Raw genomic sequence first — 16,826 nt, 5'->3', positions numbered from 1 at the left:
CATTATAAAGATGGTAGAAGGGGAGATATCATTAATAATACATGCTTTCAACTAGATTTACAGACAGTAAAGGATAATTGTTAATATAATAATTATAGTGCACAATATGGCTTTACCTCTTCCCCATTATAAAAAATGCATATTCATACAAGGGATGAAAAATCTGATAATTACATTTTTATGTTGCATGTTTCGCTTACCAATTTGCAACATGAAAAACTCAATTGTCCTATTCCATCTAACTTAAGATTCCCTGAATATGGAGAACAGGTCAGTTATTTAAATCATTTGTTAAAATTGTGTCCGAGTAATATAAAGGCGCGAGGTTCTTTCTTGGTTAATAAAAAGATGATTTTTACCCAAAAATATATAAACAGATAAGTAAATATATATACATTCTTTACACAGTAATGCATTACGATTTGAATAAACAATTAACTATAAGATTGTCTGTTTATTTTTATCCTCCAGTAAAAATCTATGTTAATAGTAAAAATATAATTAATACCTTATACAGGTGGTAAAGTCTCAAAATATAATGGTTTCAAAATAATTATCGGCTATTTTAACTGAAATATTAATAGTCACAGCCAAAAGTAAACAGGTAATACTACATGAATATTCTATAAAATTATTTAATAACACCACTACTTGACTTTATATTTTTGAGAGGTTTTACATAGTCTTTTCCTGCTACCCATTCTATTTAAATTTTTAATTAAATATGTTTAAATTAAATTACACAAAGTACATTTTAAGTAAAGAAAATTAAAAGTGTCTAGTGCAAAACACTGTAGTCTTGTTTTTTTTTTTTTTTTAAAGAAAATTATGATCTTTTCTTAGGAACATAAATAAGAAATGTTCCCCGTTTCAGTATTTATTCTAAATTTGTATTAACGAGCCAGAGTTGATCTTTTATACTTTTTGTCTCACGCATGTGGGGTTTATTTGTTAGTAATTATCATAAATAGTGTAACTATAGTCTCTGTCTACCATTGTACAATGGTGTTGATCAAGATTGAAATAAATGAATGAAAAAGCAAGGGTTTATCAACCCAATTTGCCTGCGTATTGATAGACTTCATGTCATTTTCCAATCCCATTTACTAAACTTATTGGATTATTTCACATTACTGTAAAATGAGGAAAAATATTCCTGTTGGTAAACGACTGTAGTAGTTTTTTTTTTAATTTCGTTTTATAAAAGATCCTTTTTTATTACCGTAGACAGGATACAAATATGAATGTTTTGAGTTGAATTAAGTTTTCCATTATGCCATATGTTCTGGCCTTATTTGTTTTATCATTAAGAAAAATCTTCTTATATTCAAATTTTGATTTATTTGAACATCTTTATAAAAAAAAAATACACAATACTTATGTATAGTAATACATATTTAAAGTTCATCAAGTATAAAAACAAATATTATTGATATAAGCCTCGTACTTATTTTATAGCTATACCAGTATAACAATTCATAACATATATGTATATTGATATCAATGTGTACATACATGAAATTAAATGTCACAATTAACCAATTAATTACCTGATTGCATAAATTAATATAAAAACAGATCTGGGCCAAGAAAGGAATGTACTGTTAATATGTAGTCTGTATACATAAATAATCATTTAGGTACTGTAGAAGCAGAAATATTCGTTGAGGATATAATTTCGTTATTTTCGTTGGCAGTATAAATCAAAGAAATTAAATCTATGACAAATTTTTTAATCCAAGTATTAATGAATACAAAGAGATCAGGATATGACAAAATTAAATGCCAACGAAATCTTATTTGGTCTAAAATCAAAGAAATTTGACCCAACGAAAATATGTGCTTCTACAGTATATATCCATTTACAGTATACTTAACATGAGAAAACAACTAGCATTCAATCTACAACATGTCCCACTACCATGTAACCAATTTACTTTTGAAATTTAACCAGTAACATACATTTGGAATGATTAATAAACTGTCTGTTTATCACAGGTATACTCTATTAACATATGTAATTTTAAAACCTTTTATCACAGATCATTGGATAAAGCTGAAAGAGGCAAAAAGTAAAATACTGGAATGTCAGCTAGGTCTCTACAATTTAGACTTTTCGTCTTGCTGGTTCTTTAGTTGGAATCCACCCTGAGGAGAACTAGTCAAGCCTGCCTCATCTGCATACACTGTGTTGCCCCGGACAACGGTTTGGTATACTCGTCCCTGAAGCGTTCTGCCCATGTATGGGGACACCTTGTTCTTGTAATATATTCTGTCTTCTGTCACCTAAATAAAATGCAAAAGGTGTAGTTCATAAATTTAGTTTATACATAACTGAGGTTTCATTGATTAAAGACTTGCATTTCAAAGCACCATTCTATCAATCTACATTAAATTCTAATGAAATTGCAATTCAATATGCAAATAGCATAATAATATATAATTTACATGTATGATATTTAAATCACTGCAGCAAATTTTCATAAATGAATTCATAACATCTTCAATCCAATAAATACAGTAATCAATAGTTTTCACAAGATATATTTTTCAAACCGAAATTATCACTACAATTCTAGGCTTACTGGCCAGTTCTGGCAATAGAAATCAGTACATATGAATTGCACCAATTTTTTATGACACATCTCTCATGAATACAAGACTGTCAGGTGTATATATATAATAGTACATTGTGAGTAATAAAACATTTGCTTACCTCAAAAGGAACATCAGGATCCCAGATGACAAAGTCTGCATCATATCCCGCCCTAATGGCACCTTTTCTGTGACTCAGGCTAGCCAATTTCGCAGTGTTCTCGCACATCAACTTCACCATATCAAATAAATTCATCCCATAGTTTCGACAATTGGTCCAAAAGAGAGACAGCCCTAAACGACATGAGGACAAAACAAATTTAATAAAAATAAATTTATATAAATCTTTTGAATTGATAATGTGAGAATTATGCACTAAATTTGGGTCATTAAATCAATATCAATACATTCATTTTGACCAAATTTGATTTTCATTATTATTGTTCCATATACATTACCCACCAAACTGAACCGAGGCTACTCCTCCCCAGGCAGCCATGAAGTCGCCCTTGTCCAGAAGTTTGAGGTCAGGCGTACAGGGGGAGTGGTCAGAGACCACCATATCTATGTAACCCTTCTTAAGACCGTCCCACAGCAGGTCCTGTTAAACACTATATCATTGAGCCATCTTTGAAAGGTTATACCATTAAGCATTGGTACACATATTCAGTATAGGGCTCAATCATTAACTCTCCATAGTAAAATGGAAAAATTATACATGAACATATTTGTGCAATACAGTGGAACAATTAAAGCAGTTGGGTGTAAAAGTAAACCTTGCAAACTTCATAAAAACTTTCTTGCACGCAATAAAAGATGATTAGCAGTGTACGGTGTACCTGGTTTTTCTTTTCCCTGATAGGCGGGCAGCATTTGTACAGGGTATTACCATTGGGGACAGTCTCTGCATTGAGGGATAGGTAATGATGGCAGGTCTCCACAGTAAGGGGGGCCCCCTTCTCCTTGGCAGCCACAATGCTTGGCAAAGCTGAGGCCGCAGAAAGATGTACTATGTGACATTTCACTCTGCAATAGAGGGTAAAAAGATAATTTTGCTGCACATGCGATTCCGTTAATGTTTTACTGGAGGTAATGAGATACTGTAAATGTAAACCTATGATACCATAAATTTATGTAAACCTACTTCAATTTATGACAACTTTATTACGCGATTTATCAGATATATATTGGTTTGAGACAACTAATTTTCAGTCTGTATTTACATCAGAATGGCAGAGACTGATTTGCTGCAAGAATATTCCCGACAAGGAGACTCTAGCTTACTTCGCAAAAATTTTCACTTGCAAATAAAAGTCCAGTGTTGCCCTATGTACTTACCAATGAGTAAAGGTCACTTGCAATACTGAACATTTTTTGTCATCTGCATCAATCTTTTATAACATTTTCTTTTTACAATTAGCTTTAGACTGAAGACGGGAAAACAGTTATGCACTGAATCAATAATAATCTTACTTGTATTTGAGGCACATCTCACACACCAGGTCTATAGCCTTCTCCTCCATCACTGCTGGTCTGGACTCCAGGAAAGTCCGGTACTCCTCCGGATTACCTACAGTTGAGAGCATTACTCTCATAAGACATGTCACACATAACTTTTGAAGAGCCCTCGTTTTGGAGAAAAAAAGTTACCTTTTGATCCATTGCAGGCACAGTCCATCTCTGCATGAAACTATAAAGAAAAATAGACTCATTATTCAGACATAAATCAAATATCTTAAAAATTTATAATATCAAAAACTAATGTAAACTACAATCATGAAACAAATCTATGATACATGTATTGGACTGTAAAATGTGCCAGTATTTGGATATGTTTAGTACGCACAAAGCAGCACTGAGAGAAAACGTGTAAACTTCACAGACTACATGTAAATGATAAATTTATTAAGCTTTTTGTTAGACTTGAGTTTGAAATCCTCATGATTCTATCCTTTCTGAATAACTCTCACCAATACAGTGGCATCTGTTCCTTGGAGTGTCTTGAGAGCAGTTTCTAAGTCAGCTTGCTCTACGTGGGGAAAATCGTCCACACCACTATGAATCAAGAAACACTTAAAACCAACAACTCCTGCATTTAACATTGGTTTCAGCTCTTCCTGGAAAAAAAATGAAAAACATTTCCCAACAATTATCTTTATATACCAATAGAGTCAAATTATCATTATTCAAGCTAAAAAATAAGAACTTACCGCATTTCCCGGGACAATCCCTCCCCAAAAGGCTACATCAACAAAGCACTGATTTTTGGCAGCATCAAGTTTAGTTCTAAAGGCATCTAAAGTTGTTGTTGAGGGAATGGAATTCCTACAATAACCATTTTCTCCACAATTACTTGCTTTAATTCACTACACAAAGTAAAAAAAAATAATTCTACCAATATTATTTGTTTGAAACTTTGAAAAACATTTGCAACATACTGTGCCTAAATTTGGTCACCATAATTTCCATGGAATATGCCTCAAAGCATTTCCTATTCCTACCTGTATTTGGTATAGGCATGAATTCTATTTCACAGAAATGAATGTTGATTTTACTCAAAATTAACAAATCAACAAAAAGCTAACAGTGGCATATCCACAATGGTAGTTATTCCTCCTGCGGCGGCTGCCCTAGTGGCTGTGGTATACCCCTCCCAGCTTGTCCTCCCCGGCTCATTCACGTGAACGTGGGCATCCACCACCCCAGGCATAATCAGCAGATTTCCAACATCCTGAACCTATAATCATATAATGCACAATGTTGCATATTTAAAATTATAGTTTTTTTTTTAAATTTCATTTTGTATTGCTGAACAGTTGAACATAATACTATAATCATTTTAAGTACTATATAATGTCAGTAATGAGGGGGGTAACCTGGTTGTAATCTGTCACGTTAAATCCGTCTGTCAGCACTCGACACACCTGGCCATTCTGTACCTCAATGCATGCAGGTTTGATTTCTCCATCCAACAACACTCTCTTGCTTATGAATGCTTTTTTGTGTGTGGCCATTTCTCTCAGTACTAGTAAGCGAACATTAACTATCTTGCACTTTTAGTACACTTCTCACCTACAGATAGTTGCCAGGTTGAATGAACTCAAGGTAAAACCAAAACTAGGCTTATGCATAAAACTGGGTCAAAGTGAATGTAAATTCCAAGTCGACCACGGATATGTCGTGTTTCTTATTATAAATCGTTTGAGACAGTTATCTAGAAAGGGGGGGGGGTCCGATCGGGCTCTGGAAAATTAACATTTCTTAAATTTACATACTAAAATTACCGATAGGATATACCTCGGACCCCCACTCCACAGGTGGTAACGTTATGGAACATCTGTCAATATTGATGTGGATGAAAGATAAGTGACATTATAATTAAAATACTTTCACCGGTTTAGAATTTTCAAATTTTACAATATCTAATCAAAAATACATTTAAAAAAAAACTTGGAAAAGTAAACAATTTCAAATTCCCACGGGTTTCGAACTCATGACTTATATAGATTTGTTGAAAATCCTCTAATCCACCGCGCTACGCTGTTAGGTGACTTTGGGTAAGAGACTGTTTATAAATTAATTAATTAACACTAAATTTTATTGTTTATTTCTTTCGATAAAGAAAATATCACAACATTGAGGTGTGCCATATCACCTTAAATATCCTTCGGACCTCCTTTGAAAATAACCTGGAGCCGCGCATTGACAGTATAATACTAAAACGCCCTGGTCGGAATATATAAAAATATTGTATTTAAAATATATAAATCCGTACGCTTCTTCCTTAAACCTCCCAACCACCACGCAGAGACTTTTTATATCGACAAAGATGGTGTTCGAATCACGATGCGCGTTTTCATACACTTGCTCTTTCTTTTGGTGAAACATTATTTCTTTTCATTTCCGCTTCCTTTAGTGTATGCCAGTAGTACGTACTTAAAGAACTATATATGATAAGAGTTAAATTTGGCCCCCATAATTCACTATTTTTAAAAGTGTTTCGGGTACAATAAAATGTTATGTTATAATTTAGAAGAGTTGATATAAAATATTTTTTTCACATATTTGTTTGATTTATTTGCACTCACTTGCTGTATATGACGTCAGAAGTGACGCTATTTCTATAATTCAATCAAAATCAGACGGAAATTGACATTTTTCGCATCTTTTTACGAATGGGAAATATAGAGCGCATGCTTGAACCAGGACAAATTTTTTGTCACTTACTAGACTTAACTAGATACATCTCTGATTAAAATATTTTGTTGTTTCAAGCATGCGCTCTATGTTTCCTGAAAGAAAAACTGCTTGAAAACAAGTTTTTTTATGCTAAAATGCAAAAATGGCGGGAAAAGGTTGTCTTCACAATGCCGTATTTCTAAATTGTGGGCACTTGAATCAAAATGAATATTAAGTAAAAACATCACATATATATCTGTACAAAGAAAACAAAGAATTACAGTAAAATAAAGATATTCCCTTTAGGGGGCCAATTTAGGCCCATACCATATATAGTCCTTTTAGAATGTTCTTCCAAATAACATTGGAAGATATATCAATTTGTAAAAAAAAAATTAAAAGGTCACTAGAGAAAGTGAAATTTTGCTAAAATCAATACTAATCAATCAATTTGTCATAAAAAATGTCATTCGCATCATGGATCTGACTGACCTTGTGGGATAAGCGTTTCGTAAAGTAGCTCCCATCAGACAAGTACATGTACACCGCTTGTATCAATGGACTAAACGTTTTACAATTTAAAAAAAAAATAAACTTCTTTTATTTAGCTGTAAATCCGCCGCATCAAGAGTTATGTGGAAGCAGTGCGAAGCACCCCCCCCCCCCGGACAAAGCTAGCCGCGGGATTTTTTCGTAAAGGGGAGCGAACACACTGACGCCTGGCGTCATAATGCAACATTAAATTAACACAACTTGTATGTGTTAACTTGTTTTGATATTCTTTGTCAGAACCCTGTTGATATGTTGATATGTTGATAAATGACAAAGATGTGAGTACGGTACCACTGTTTTCTTCACTACTTCGATGAACGAAATTTCTTCGTTCTAATTCAATTCCGCATTTCATGTAGTTTCTGGCTTTGGCATCAACTGAATTACAGGTTACATAACAATCCTCGTTGGAACCTGAAGGAAGTGGGATACACCACCAAAACGCTATGTGTTGGTGCCTCCGACTGTGTCTTGTCGACTCTAGACTGACCGTTTATTGGCATTTTGATTGTTGGCTGTCATTGCACTATGGTAACAAACAGAATTGTTTGTTTAAATCCAAAGCCGAGAATTAGTTGGTTAAAGGTTGATTTTGTTTCGTTGTCTTATAGCCAAACTAGGACTGGGCAAATATTATAAAACTGCGTGTTATGTTGACAGTTGTAAGCCTCAGTGCACTTGTTTCCTAAGAAGGACAACTACGCAAACTAGTTAATTATTAGACGATTTTATTTGTAACTTGAAAAACTGTTACAAAATCTAAATATACTAGATTTTGCTTTAAAGAAATATGAACAGTATTTATAAATAATAAAAGGAGAGTTTCTCATGTTTTTGCATTGAATCTCAAAAGATAAGGAGAGAATGCAAAAACTGAGATATTTTGGTGGGAAACTTTATTATAAATAATCAATGATAGAACAAGTATGTTTATGAGCAATAATAAAGCAAAAACAATGTATAAAGTATTTTACTATTATTTCATTATTTCGGGTTCTTCTGGCATGAATATGCCGTTTGTAACTACCCCCAACCTTGCAGACACTGTAACTAAGTGAAAAGGCTGTTAACATAAGCCATTCAGATATATTTGTGTTAAACACCAATTTTGAAAACCGTCATTATTCCTTCTTTAGAATTGTTTAATAAAAAATAGCAATTTTTTTCTCTTTTCTAAAGACCTCACGTGGATAGGATTAGAGCCAATGGGTCGTATAAATTTAGATTAAAAGTAGAGCGCTTTCGATCAGTGGAGTGTGGAACAACTGCAAGCAAACTAAAAAATCAAACAAAAAATGGAAGTTTACCTAAGTCATTGATAAAAAGATTAAAAAGAAGTACTTTGCGAAAGAAGCCATCATTATCTACAAAGTAGTGTCGCTTAGATTTCCTATCTCAGAAGGACAACAACCTTTGGCGTCCCAGAAATTAATCTCCGACATGGAACTTGTTACTAAACTGTTGTTGTTATTTACTTTTATTCAGGCTGGGAAACCACAGGAAGAAGGTATGTACTGGTTCTGCAACACTTCATTTCACATTCGCTTTAAATTTTCCCACGAAACATTTCAGATTTTATCGGATGACCTCAGTCCTGTGCCGAGCTAAATTATATATTTAAAAGGCCCTTCACATGCAGTATTAGTTTTTCAATAAACAAAATAAAAATATATGAAGTTGAAATTATGAGGGATTATTTTGTCTGAACCCCCTCCCTCCTATTCGAACTACATCTATAATTTCTGCGATACATATTAATTGTTCTGCAACCAATTAACCGTTATATCTATTACATTATAGAACCAGATCATTGGCTTCAACTGGCCGAGAATGAATTAGAAACTGCGCTTAAACGAACCTTAAACACCAACAAAGCTAAAAATGTGATCTTGTTTATCGGGGATGGAATGGGCGTGTCCACAGTGACGGCCGCCCGGATTTACGGGGGCCAGCTCAAAGGGAGACACGGAGAGGAGAGCGTTTTGGAGTTTGAAAAGTTCCCGAATGTTGGTCTATCAAAAGTGGGTCAAGTATTAGAAAAGTCAGTATTGAAAAAAAGCTATAAAAATACAGAAAAAATAATATATTCCCCCCCCCCCTCATTAATTTTTTATAAGTTAAGGCTCTTAAATCAAGTTAAATAATTTCGTTGAGATTGTACTTCCATTCCTATCTTTAATTCATCCCCCGTACCTGGTAAAATAAAAAAAAAAATTGACCTCTGCATGTACGCCAAATATAAAACCTTTTCATTTCTTTGATAATTTATAGACGTATCTCTGCGACAGACAAGTGGCGGATTCAGCTGCCACCGCCACGGCGATGCTAACGGGGGTGAAAACGAACTGGTATAACGTAGGACTGACAAGCAAGGCACGAATGGGGGAGTGTCAATTTCCCAAAGACTCCGAGATAGACACAATACTCCAACAATCGGAAAAGGAGGGTAAGCTGATACGAACAAAAATGTATATTGTCATTTAACATGTATTTTTATACCCCCCCCCCCAAATACTGAATTTTTACCCTTATTGAAAAAAATGGTTATTTTAATTTAATTTTACTTCAGAAATGAATAAAATTTGGACACCCAATGCAAAAAAGTCATTATCACTGCAAATCAATAGACAGATAAAAAATTAATAGATTGCATGTTCTTCTAATTCATAACTCATTTCTTCGGCGTTTTAGGTAAATCTACAGGTATTGTGACGACCTCCCGGATCACCCACGCCACCCCCGCTACTGCCTACGCCAAGGTTTCTCACCGCTACTGGGAAACAGACACCGATCAAAAGAAGTACGGCGGTGCTGGGTGTGGCCAGGACATCGCCCAACAGTTAATCTACAAAAACAGTGACATCGATGTAAGTTAACAGTGACATTGATGTAAGTGAACAGTGACATTGATGTAAGTTATCAGTGATATTCGTGTAAGTTAACAGTGACATTAGTGTAGGTTTACAGAGACATCGGTGTAAGTTAACAGCAACATTGATGTAAGTCAACAGTGACATCGATGCAAGTTAACAGTGACATTGAAGTAAGTGAACAGTAACATTGATATAAGTTAACAGTGACATTGATGTAAGTGAAAAGTGACATCGATGTAAGTGAACAGTGACATTGATGTAAGTTAACAGTGACATTCATGTAAGTTAGCAGTGGCATTAGTGTAAGTTAACAATGACATTATTGTAGGTTAACAACGACATTGATGTAAGTGAACAGTGACATCGATGTAAGTTAACAGTGACATTGAAGTAAGTGAACAGTGACATCGATGTAAGTTAACAGTGACATTGATGTTAGTGAACAGTGACATCGATGTAAGTTAACAGTGACATCGATGTAAGTTAACAGTGATATTCGTGTAAGTTAACAGTGGCATTAGTGTAAGTTAATAATGACATTAGTGTAGGTTAACAACGACATTGATGTAAGTTAACAGTGACATCGATGTAAGTTAACAGTGACATTGAAGTAAGTGAACAGTGACATCGATGTAAGTTAACAGTGACATTGATGTAAGTGAACAGTGACATCGATGTAAGTGAACAGTGACATCGATGTAAGTTAACAGTGACATCGATGTAAGTTAACAGTGATATTCGTGCAAGGTAACAGTGGCATTAGTGTAAGTTAATAATGACATTAGTGTAGGTTAACAACGACATTGATGTAAGTTAACAGTGACATCGATGTAAGTTAACAGTGACATTGAAGTAAGTGAACAGTGACATCGATGTAAGTTAACAGTGACATTGATGTAAGTTAACAGTGACATCGATGTAAGTTAACAGTGACATCGATGTAAGTTAACAGTGATATTCGTGTAAGTTAACAGTGACATTAGTGTAGGTTTACAGAGACATTGATGTAAGTTAACAGCGACATTGATGTAAGTCAACAGTGACAACGATGTAAGTTAACAGTGACATTCATGTAAGTTAACAATGTGTGATAACCGCTGACCTACAAGTGATAGTGGCGAAAGTTAATAGTTGGTGGGGCAATAATTACTGTTCTACCCAAAAAAAAAAACCCCAGTGACATTGATGTAAGTAAGCAGCGAGTGAAAACCAATTCTCTTTTTTTAGTGTATATACTACTTTTAACATGAGACTGGTTGTAAAGAAAGTCTGTCAAATTGAGTGTTATTGTCAAAGAATCAGGTCTTTGTTTCTTCTCTGAAAAGTAAGTAAAATGAAACATGAAAAACTGCAATACTTCACAAAACTTTTACGGGATATAACGGGGTGATGAGAGAGGTTTTATTATGAGAGGCAATGTAATAATAAGTTTCTAGTAACTGCATAGGAGTTCTTCTTTTATAGGTCATTTTGGGGGGTGGCAGACGAGGATTCTATCCGAACACCACACGAGACCCAGTAACCAACTCCAGCTACTTACGACAAGACGGGATAAATCTAATTCAGGTGACGTAAATAATAATCATTCAGACATTGAAAGCTGAAGGCTCTTGTCCGATGTCTTGTCTAACTAACACTCAAGACCTGTGATGTTTTAACAGGAATGGAAGGTGATGATGGAGGATTCGGGACAAAACTACAAGTACGTGGAGAACACTGAGCAGCTGCGCTCTGTGGATCCAGCCACCACCGACAAAGTTCTAGGTCAGAAGCTCCACTAGATTGGCTGTCGATTTATTAATCATTCAATATTACCAAGAATATTACCAAGTATATTTTACCTCATAACATGCACTGATCTAGGGAGTGTCCCCCCCCCCCCCCCCCCCCCAAAAAAAAAACAAGAGGCCCATGGGCCACATCGCTCACCTGAACAACAGTTCCTTGTAACATTCTATTTCGTAGCATACATGTATATTATTTCTATTTTAAACTTTGAACCCCTTTCTGGGCTTATGGTTGGCTTTAACAACTACACTATTTGAGGATCCTTGCATTGTAATCTCACAAACTGTAGCATTGTAGTTCTCAAGAAGAAAATTTTTAAACATTTTCCATATATATTTCTATGTTAAACTTTGAACCCCTCTTGGGGCCTCAGTATTGGTCTGGGGGTCTTGGGGCCCCAGTATTAGTCCGGGGGTCACGATTCTACCAATTTAGAATCTACAATAGCCAATGATGTTTGCATAGTAATCTCACAAACTGTTGCACTGTAGTTCTTAAGAAGAAGATTTTTAAACATGTTCCCTATATATATCTATGTTAATTTTGATCCCCTTCTTGGGCCCCAATATTAGTCTTGGGGTCACGGCTTCCACAATTTAGAAACTTTACAATTTGAGAATGCTTGCATAGTAATCTCACAAATTGAAGCATTGTAGTTCTCCTCCATAAGATTTTTAAACATGTTCTCTCCTATCTTTCTATGTGAAACATTGAACCCCTTCTCCTGGGGCTCCAGTATTAGATCGCTTCTATGATTTAAAGTTTTCACTATTTGAGGATCGAAGTAAAGTAATCTCACAAAGTATGACATTGTAGTTCTCGAAAAGATTTTTTTTATGTTTCATGATTTTAACATTTTAGAATCTACAATTGCCAAGGATGTATGCATAGTGATATCCCAAACTGTTGCATTGTAGTTCTTGAGAAGAAGATTTTTAAACATTTTTCTTATATATGTAAAACTTTGAACCCCGCCTGGGGCCCTAGTTTTGGTCCGGGGGTCACAATTTTTACAATTTAGAATTTTCACTATATATAAAAGCTTTTGTTTGAACATTTGCTTTTTCTTGATATAAAGATTTTTAAACATTTATCCTATGGATTTTTATGTTAAAATTTGAACCCCGCCTGGAGCCTCAGTTTTGGTCTGAGAGTCACGATTTTTATAATTTAGAATCTTCACTATTTATACAAGTTTTTGTGTAAATGTTGGCATTTCTGGTGCAGTGGTTTTTGAGAAGGAAATTTTTAAACGTTTATCCTATGGATTTTTATGTTAAACTTTGAACCCTGCCTGGGGCCCTAGTTTTGGTCCGGGGGTCACAATTTTTACAATTTAGAATTTTCACTATATACATGTATAAAAGCTTTTGTTTGAATATTTGCCTTTCTGGTGCAGTGGTTCTTGATATGAAGATTTTTAAACATTTATCCTATGGAGTTCTATGTTAAACTTTGAACCCCGCCTGGGGCCCCAGTTTTTGTCCGGGAGTCACGATTTTTATAATTTAGAATCTTCACTATATATACAAGCTTTTGTGTAAATGTTGGCATTCCTGGTGCAGTGGGTCTTGTGAAGATGATTTTTAAAGATTTTTCCAATGTATTTCCATGTTAAATTTTGAACCCCGCCTGGGGCCCCAGTTTTGGTCCGGGGGTCACGATTTTTACAATTTAGAATCTTCACTATATATACAAGCTTTTGTGTAAATGTTGGCATTTCTGGTGCAGTGGTTCTTGAGAAGAAGATTTTTAAACATTTTTCCAATGTATTTCAATGTTAAACTTTGAACCCCGCCTGTGGCCCCAGTTTTGGTCCGGGGGTCACAATTTTTACAATTTAGAATCTTCACTAAAGATACAAGCTTTTGTGTAAATATTGGCATTTCTTGTGCAGTGGTTCTTGAGAAGAAGATTTTTAAACATTTTTCAAATGTATTTCCATGTTAAATTTTGAACCCCGCCTGGGGCCCCAGTTTTGGTCCGGGGGTCACGATTTTTACAATTTAGAATCTTCACTATATATACAAGCTTTTGTGTAAATGTTGACATATCTGGTGCAGCGGTTCTTGAGAAGAAGTTTTTTAAAGACATGCACCCTATTTTCACTGTTTCGTAATTATCTCCCCTTTGAAAAGGGTTGTACCCTTTATTTTATTAATTTAGAATCCCCTTTTCATAAGGATGCATTGTACCAAGTTTGGTTAAATTTGGCCCAGAGGTTTTTGAAAAGAAGTAAAAAATGTGAAAAGTTTACAGACGGACGGACAGACGGACGGACGGACGGACAACGGGTGATCAGAAAAGCTCACTTGAACCTTCGGTTCAGATGAGCTAAAAAAAAACAAAAAAAAACGAAGGTGATTCATATCCATACGATAAAAAAAATAGAATTTTTAAAGTGTATACATAAATCCACGATGTTTTCCCCTCTATTTAAGAAAATCGATTGTAATTCACAGAGCTGCTCTAAACTGGCAAGACTAAAATCTGCTAGCTGAATTTCATGAAACGATGCTTTTTATAAATAAAGGAATTATACATCGCGGATATAAATCTAATATAGATACGTATTTAATAAAATATTTGAAGGACATTAGTCCAAAAAAAGTTTTATTTGAGTAAGTATACATATTTTTCATTCATGTTCTAGGACTGTTTGGCAGTAGTAACATGGCATACGAATTACAGCGGGACAAAGGGCCGAAGGGAGAACCCTCTCTTTCAGAAATGACGAAAAAAGCTATACAAATCCTGCAGAAGAATAGCAAAGGGTACTTCTTGTTGGTAGAAGGTAACCTCTAGGCATTCTCTAATAACCGTTTACGTTATCTTTTAAAAAAGTCTAATGAATGAAACGTAGTTAAGTGTATGGCATGATAGGATATATATATACTGTTTCATTTAATAATAATTCGTGAGCGAGAGGTACTCACGAAATTCACAAAAATTGAACCAACACGAATTGTAAAGACAGTATTTCAAGTTTTTATGATTAATTTGGTGTACAGGTGCAAGGATTGATCATGGTCATCACGACAGCAAAGCCAAAGTTGCGTTATCGGAGACATTGATGCTGGACGATGCGGTCCGAGTAGCCACGGAGATGACGGATGACGACACGCTTATGATCGTTACGGCCGACCACTCACACGTGTTTAACATCGCCGGGTATCCAAAACGAGGCAACGATATATTAGGTTAATTTTTTTTAAGTTACTGAGCTTTGCTACGTACCAATCTGAATTTAAGTTTCCTTTAGCGTTAGTTGCAAGTAAATTGGTAAAGGGACCACTTCGTACAACAAAATATGAAAAAGTTCCGAAATAGCTTTTTTGCAAAGGAGAAATTCAAAGAAATTTAAAGGTGTTTGCCATCACATCCCCATCCTCACAATGTCAGGGGTCCTGAGTCCACTCGTGGTCCCACGGACACGAGTGGACTCAGGACCCCTGACATTGTGAGGATGTCACATCCCAAGCCGAGTACATATACTTGCATCAGAGATGTTTCTTATACATGTACTATATATCATAAAATACAACAATAAGGACATCTTAGAATTGGTCGTACGTTTTGTAGGAGTAGTGAACCCTATCCCAAAAGACTGGTTCCCCGAGGATGACAAAGCGTATACCACCCTGTTGTACGGCAATGGACCAGGCGGGGTAACGCCCGATAAACCGAGACAAGACCCAAGGGAAGTGGACACAAGTCAGTAGAGCATGCGCTGTTTTAAATTGTATTTTTTATATGGACTTAAACTCTGTATCATATCTTTTTCTTTAGATGAATTATTTTTTATTAAACTTACAAAAGCACTAAACATGTCCGAATCGAAGTGGCGCAATTGAAAAGTAGACACTTAATTATAGTTAATTCAATGTCGAGTAACTACCCAATGCATGTCTTTTTGCAGCCGCTGACGACTATCAGCAAACAAGCGCCATTCCCTTGAAATCGGAAACCCACGGAGGCGAGGATGTGGCGATCTATGCACGCGGCCCCTGGGCGCATCTAATACACGGCGTGCACGAACAGCACTACATATATCACGTGATGTCTTTAGCTTCCTGTGTTGGGACCCAGAAGAATAAGTGTTCCGTTCTCATAAACAATGGACAGGGACAGATAAACGTTCATTACTCCAATATAAAAATAGCTGCTTTTTCAATTTTAGTGATGATGGCTGTTTATTTATAGCAAGAGCATGGCCTAACGAAAACGCCAGTATAAATCAACTAGCATCGACATCAGTAGGTGTTAAGTTCATGTATGCATATATTTTCATTTTCAATTATGTCAATATACACCAAAATAATTATGTTTGCATGTTCTTTAATTTTCATTCGTTAATTTAAAAAAATTATATGCTTTCAGTTTGGCAGAATAAATTTTGTATTTACCAAAAGCTTTCATATTTATAACATGATACAAAACTGCATGTTTTGAGGAACATAAATGGGTCATTATCAAAATATGCAGACTTTTGAAAAATGTAAAACATGAGAAAATTATTGCTGAAAAAATTACTTTGATTGCAAAAAACACATTTAACAAACAATGAAGTATAACATCTAAAAATTTGCAAACATTGGAATCTACCATTTAGCTGATAATTAGACTAAAATGTAATGAACTGTAAAAATTTGGTCAGTGGTGTAACAGGCATATAGTATAGGAAAAAATTCTTAAATAAAATAAAATAATTCTTTTAAAATGATGGACATAAAGTTTATATCAACAAACTTCATTTAAAGTTATCAGAATTAGATAACAGAAAATATTTGACACATTTACATATTAACCAACATAACATTTGAGACAAAGTCTTGATGT

At 34.9% G+C, this 16,826-nt stretch overlaps 2 protein-coding genes across 2 annotated transcripts; one reads left to right on the top strand and one right to left on the bottom strand.

Annotated features, from left to right (window-relative positions):
* Window positions 1-1,459: 1,459 nt before the first annotated feature.
* LOC128190494 (allantoinase, mitochondrial-like) lies at window positions 1,460-5,767 on the bottom strand. Its single transcript, XM_052862567.1, has 10 exons — window positions 5,472-5,767; window positions 5,181-5,332; window positions 4,806-4,920; window positions 4,566-4,712; window positions 4,246-4,285; window positions 4,069-4,165; window positions 3,435-3,621; window positions 3,058-3,196; window positions 2,717-2,889; window positions 1,460-2,286 (listed from the first exon to the last, which is right to left on the bottom strand). Exons 1-10 carry the CDS (start codon window positions 5,607-5,609, stop codon window positions 2,101-2,103), a joined length of 1,374 nt encoding a protein of 457 aa, XP_052718527.1. The 5' UTR covers window positions 5,610-5,767; the 3' UTR covers window positions 1,460-2,100.
* Window positions 5,768-8,554: 2,787 nt separating this feature from the next.
* Window positions 8,555-16,343, top strand: LOC128187333 (alkaline phosphatase-like). The gene is made up of 10 exons (XM_052857737.1): window positions 8,555-8,833; window positions 9,127-9,347; window positions 9,598-9,772; window positions 10,018-10,193; window positions 11,664-11,765; window positions 11,861-11,963; window positions 14,641-14,781; window positions 14,999-15,187; window positions 15,570-15,701; window positions 15,907-16,343. Exons 1-10 carry the CDS (start codon window positions 8,767-8,769, stop codon window positions 16,188-16,190), a joined length of 1,590 nt encoding a protein of 529 aa, XP_052713697.1. The 5' UTR covers window positions 8,555-8,766; the 3' UTR covers window positions 16,191-16,343.
* Window positions 16,344-16,826: the final 483 nt, after the last annotated feature.

The sequence above is a fragment of the Crassostrea angulata genome, chromosome 6 (assembly GCF_025612915.1).
Source record: "Crassostrea angulata isolate pt1a10 chromosome 6, ASM2561291v2, whole genome shotgun sequence".
In the NCBI taxonomy this organism is placed as follows: domain Eukaryota; kingdom Metazoa; phylum Mollusca; class Bivalvia; order Ostreida; family Ostreidae; genus Magallana; species Magallana angulata.
Note: the sequence above shows the minus strand (reverse complement) of the source record. Positions and strands in the feature narration are given on the sequence as shown.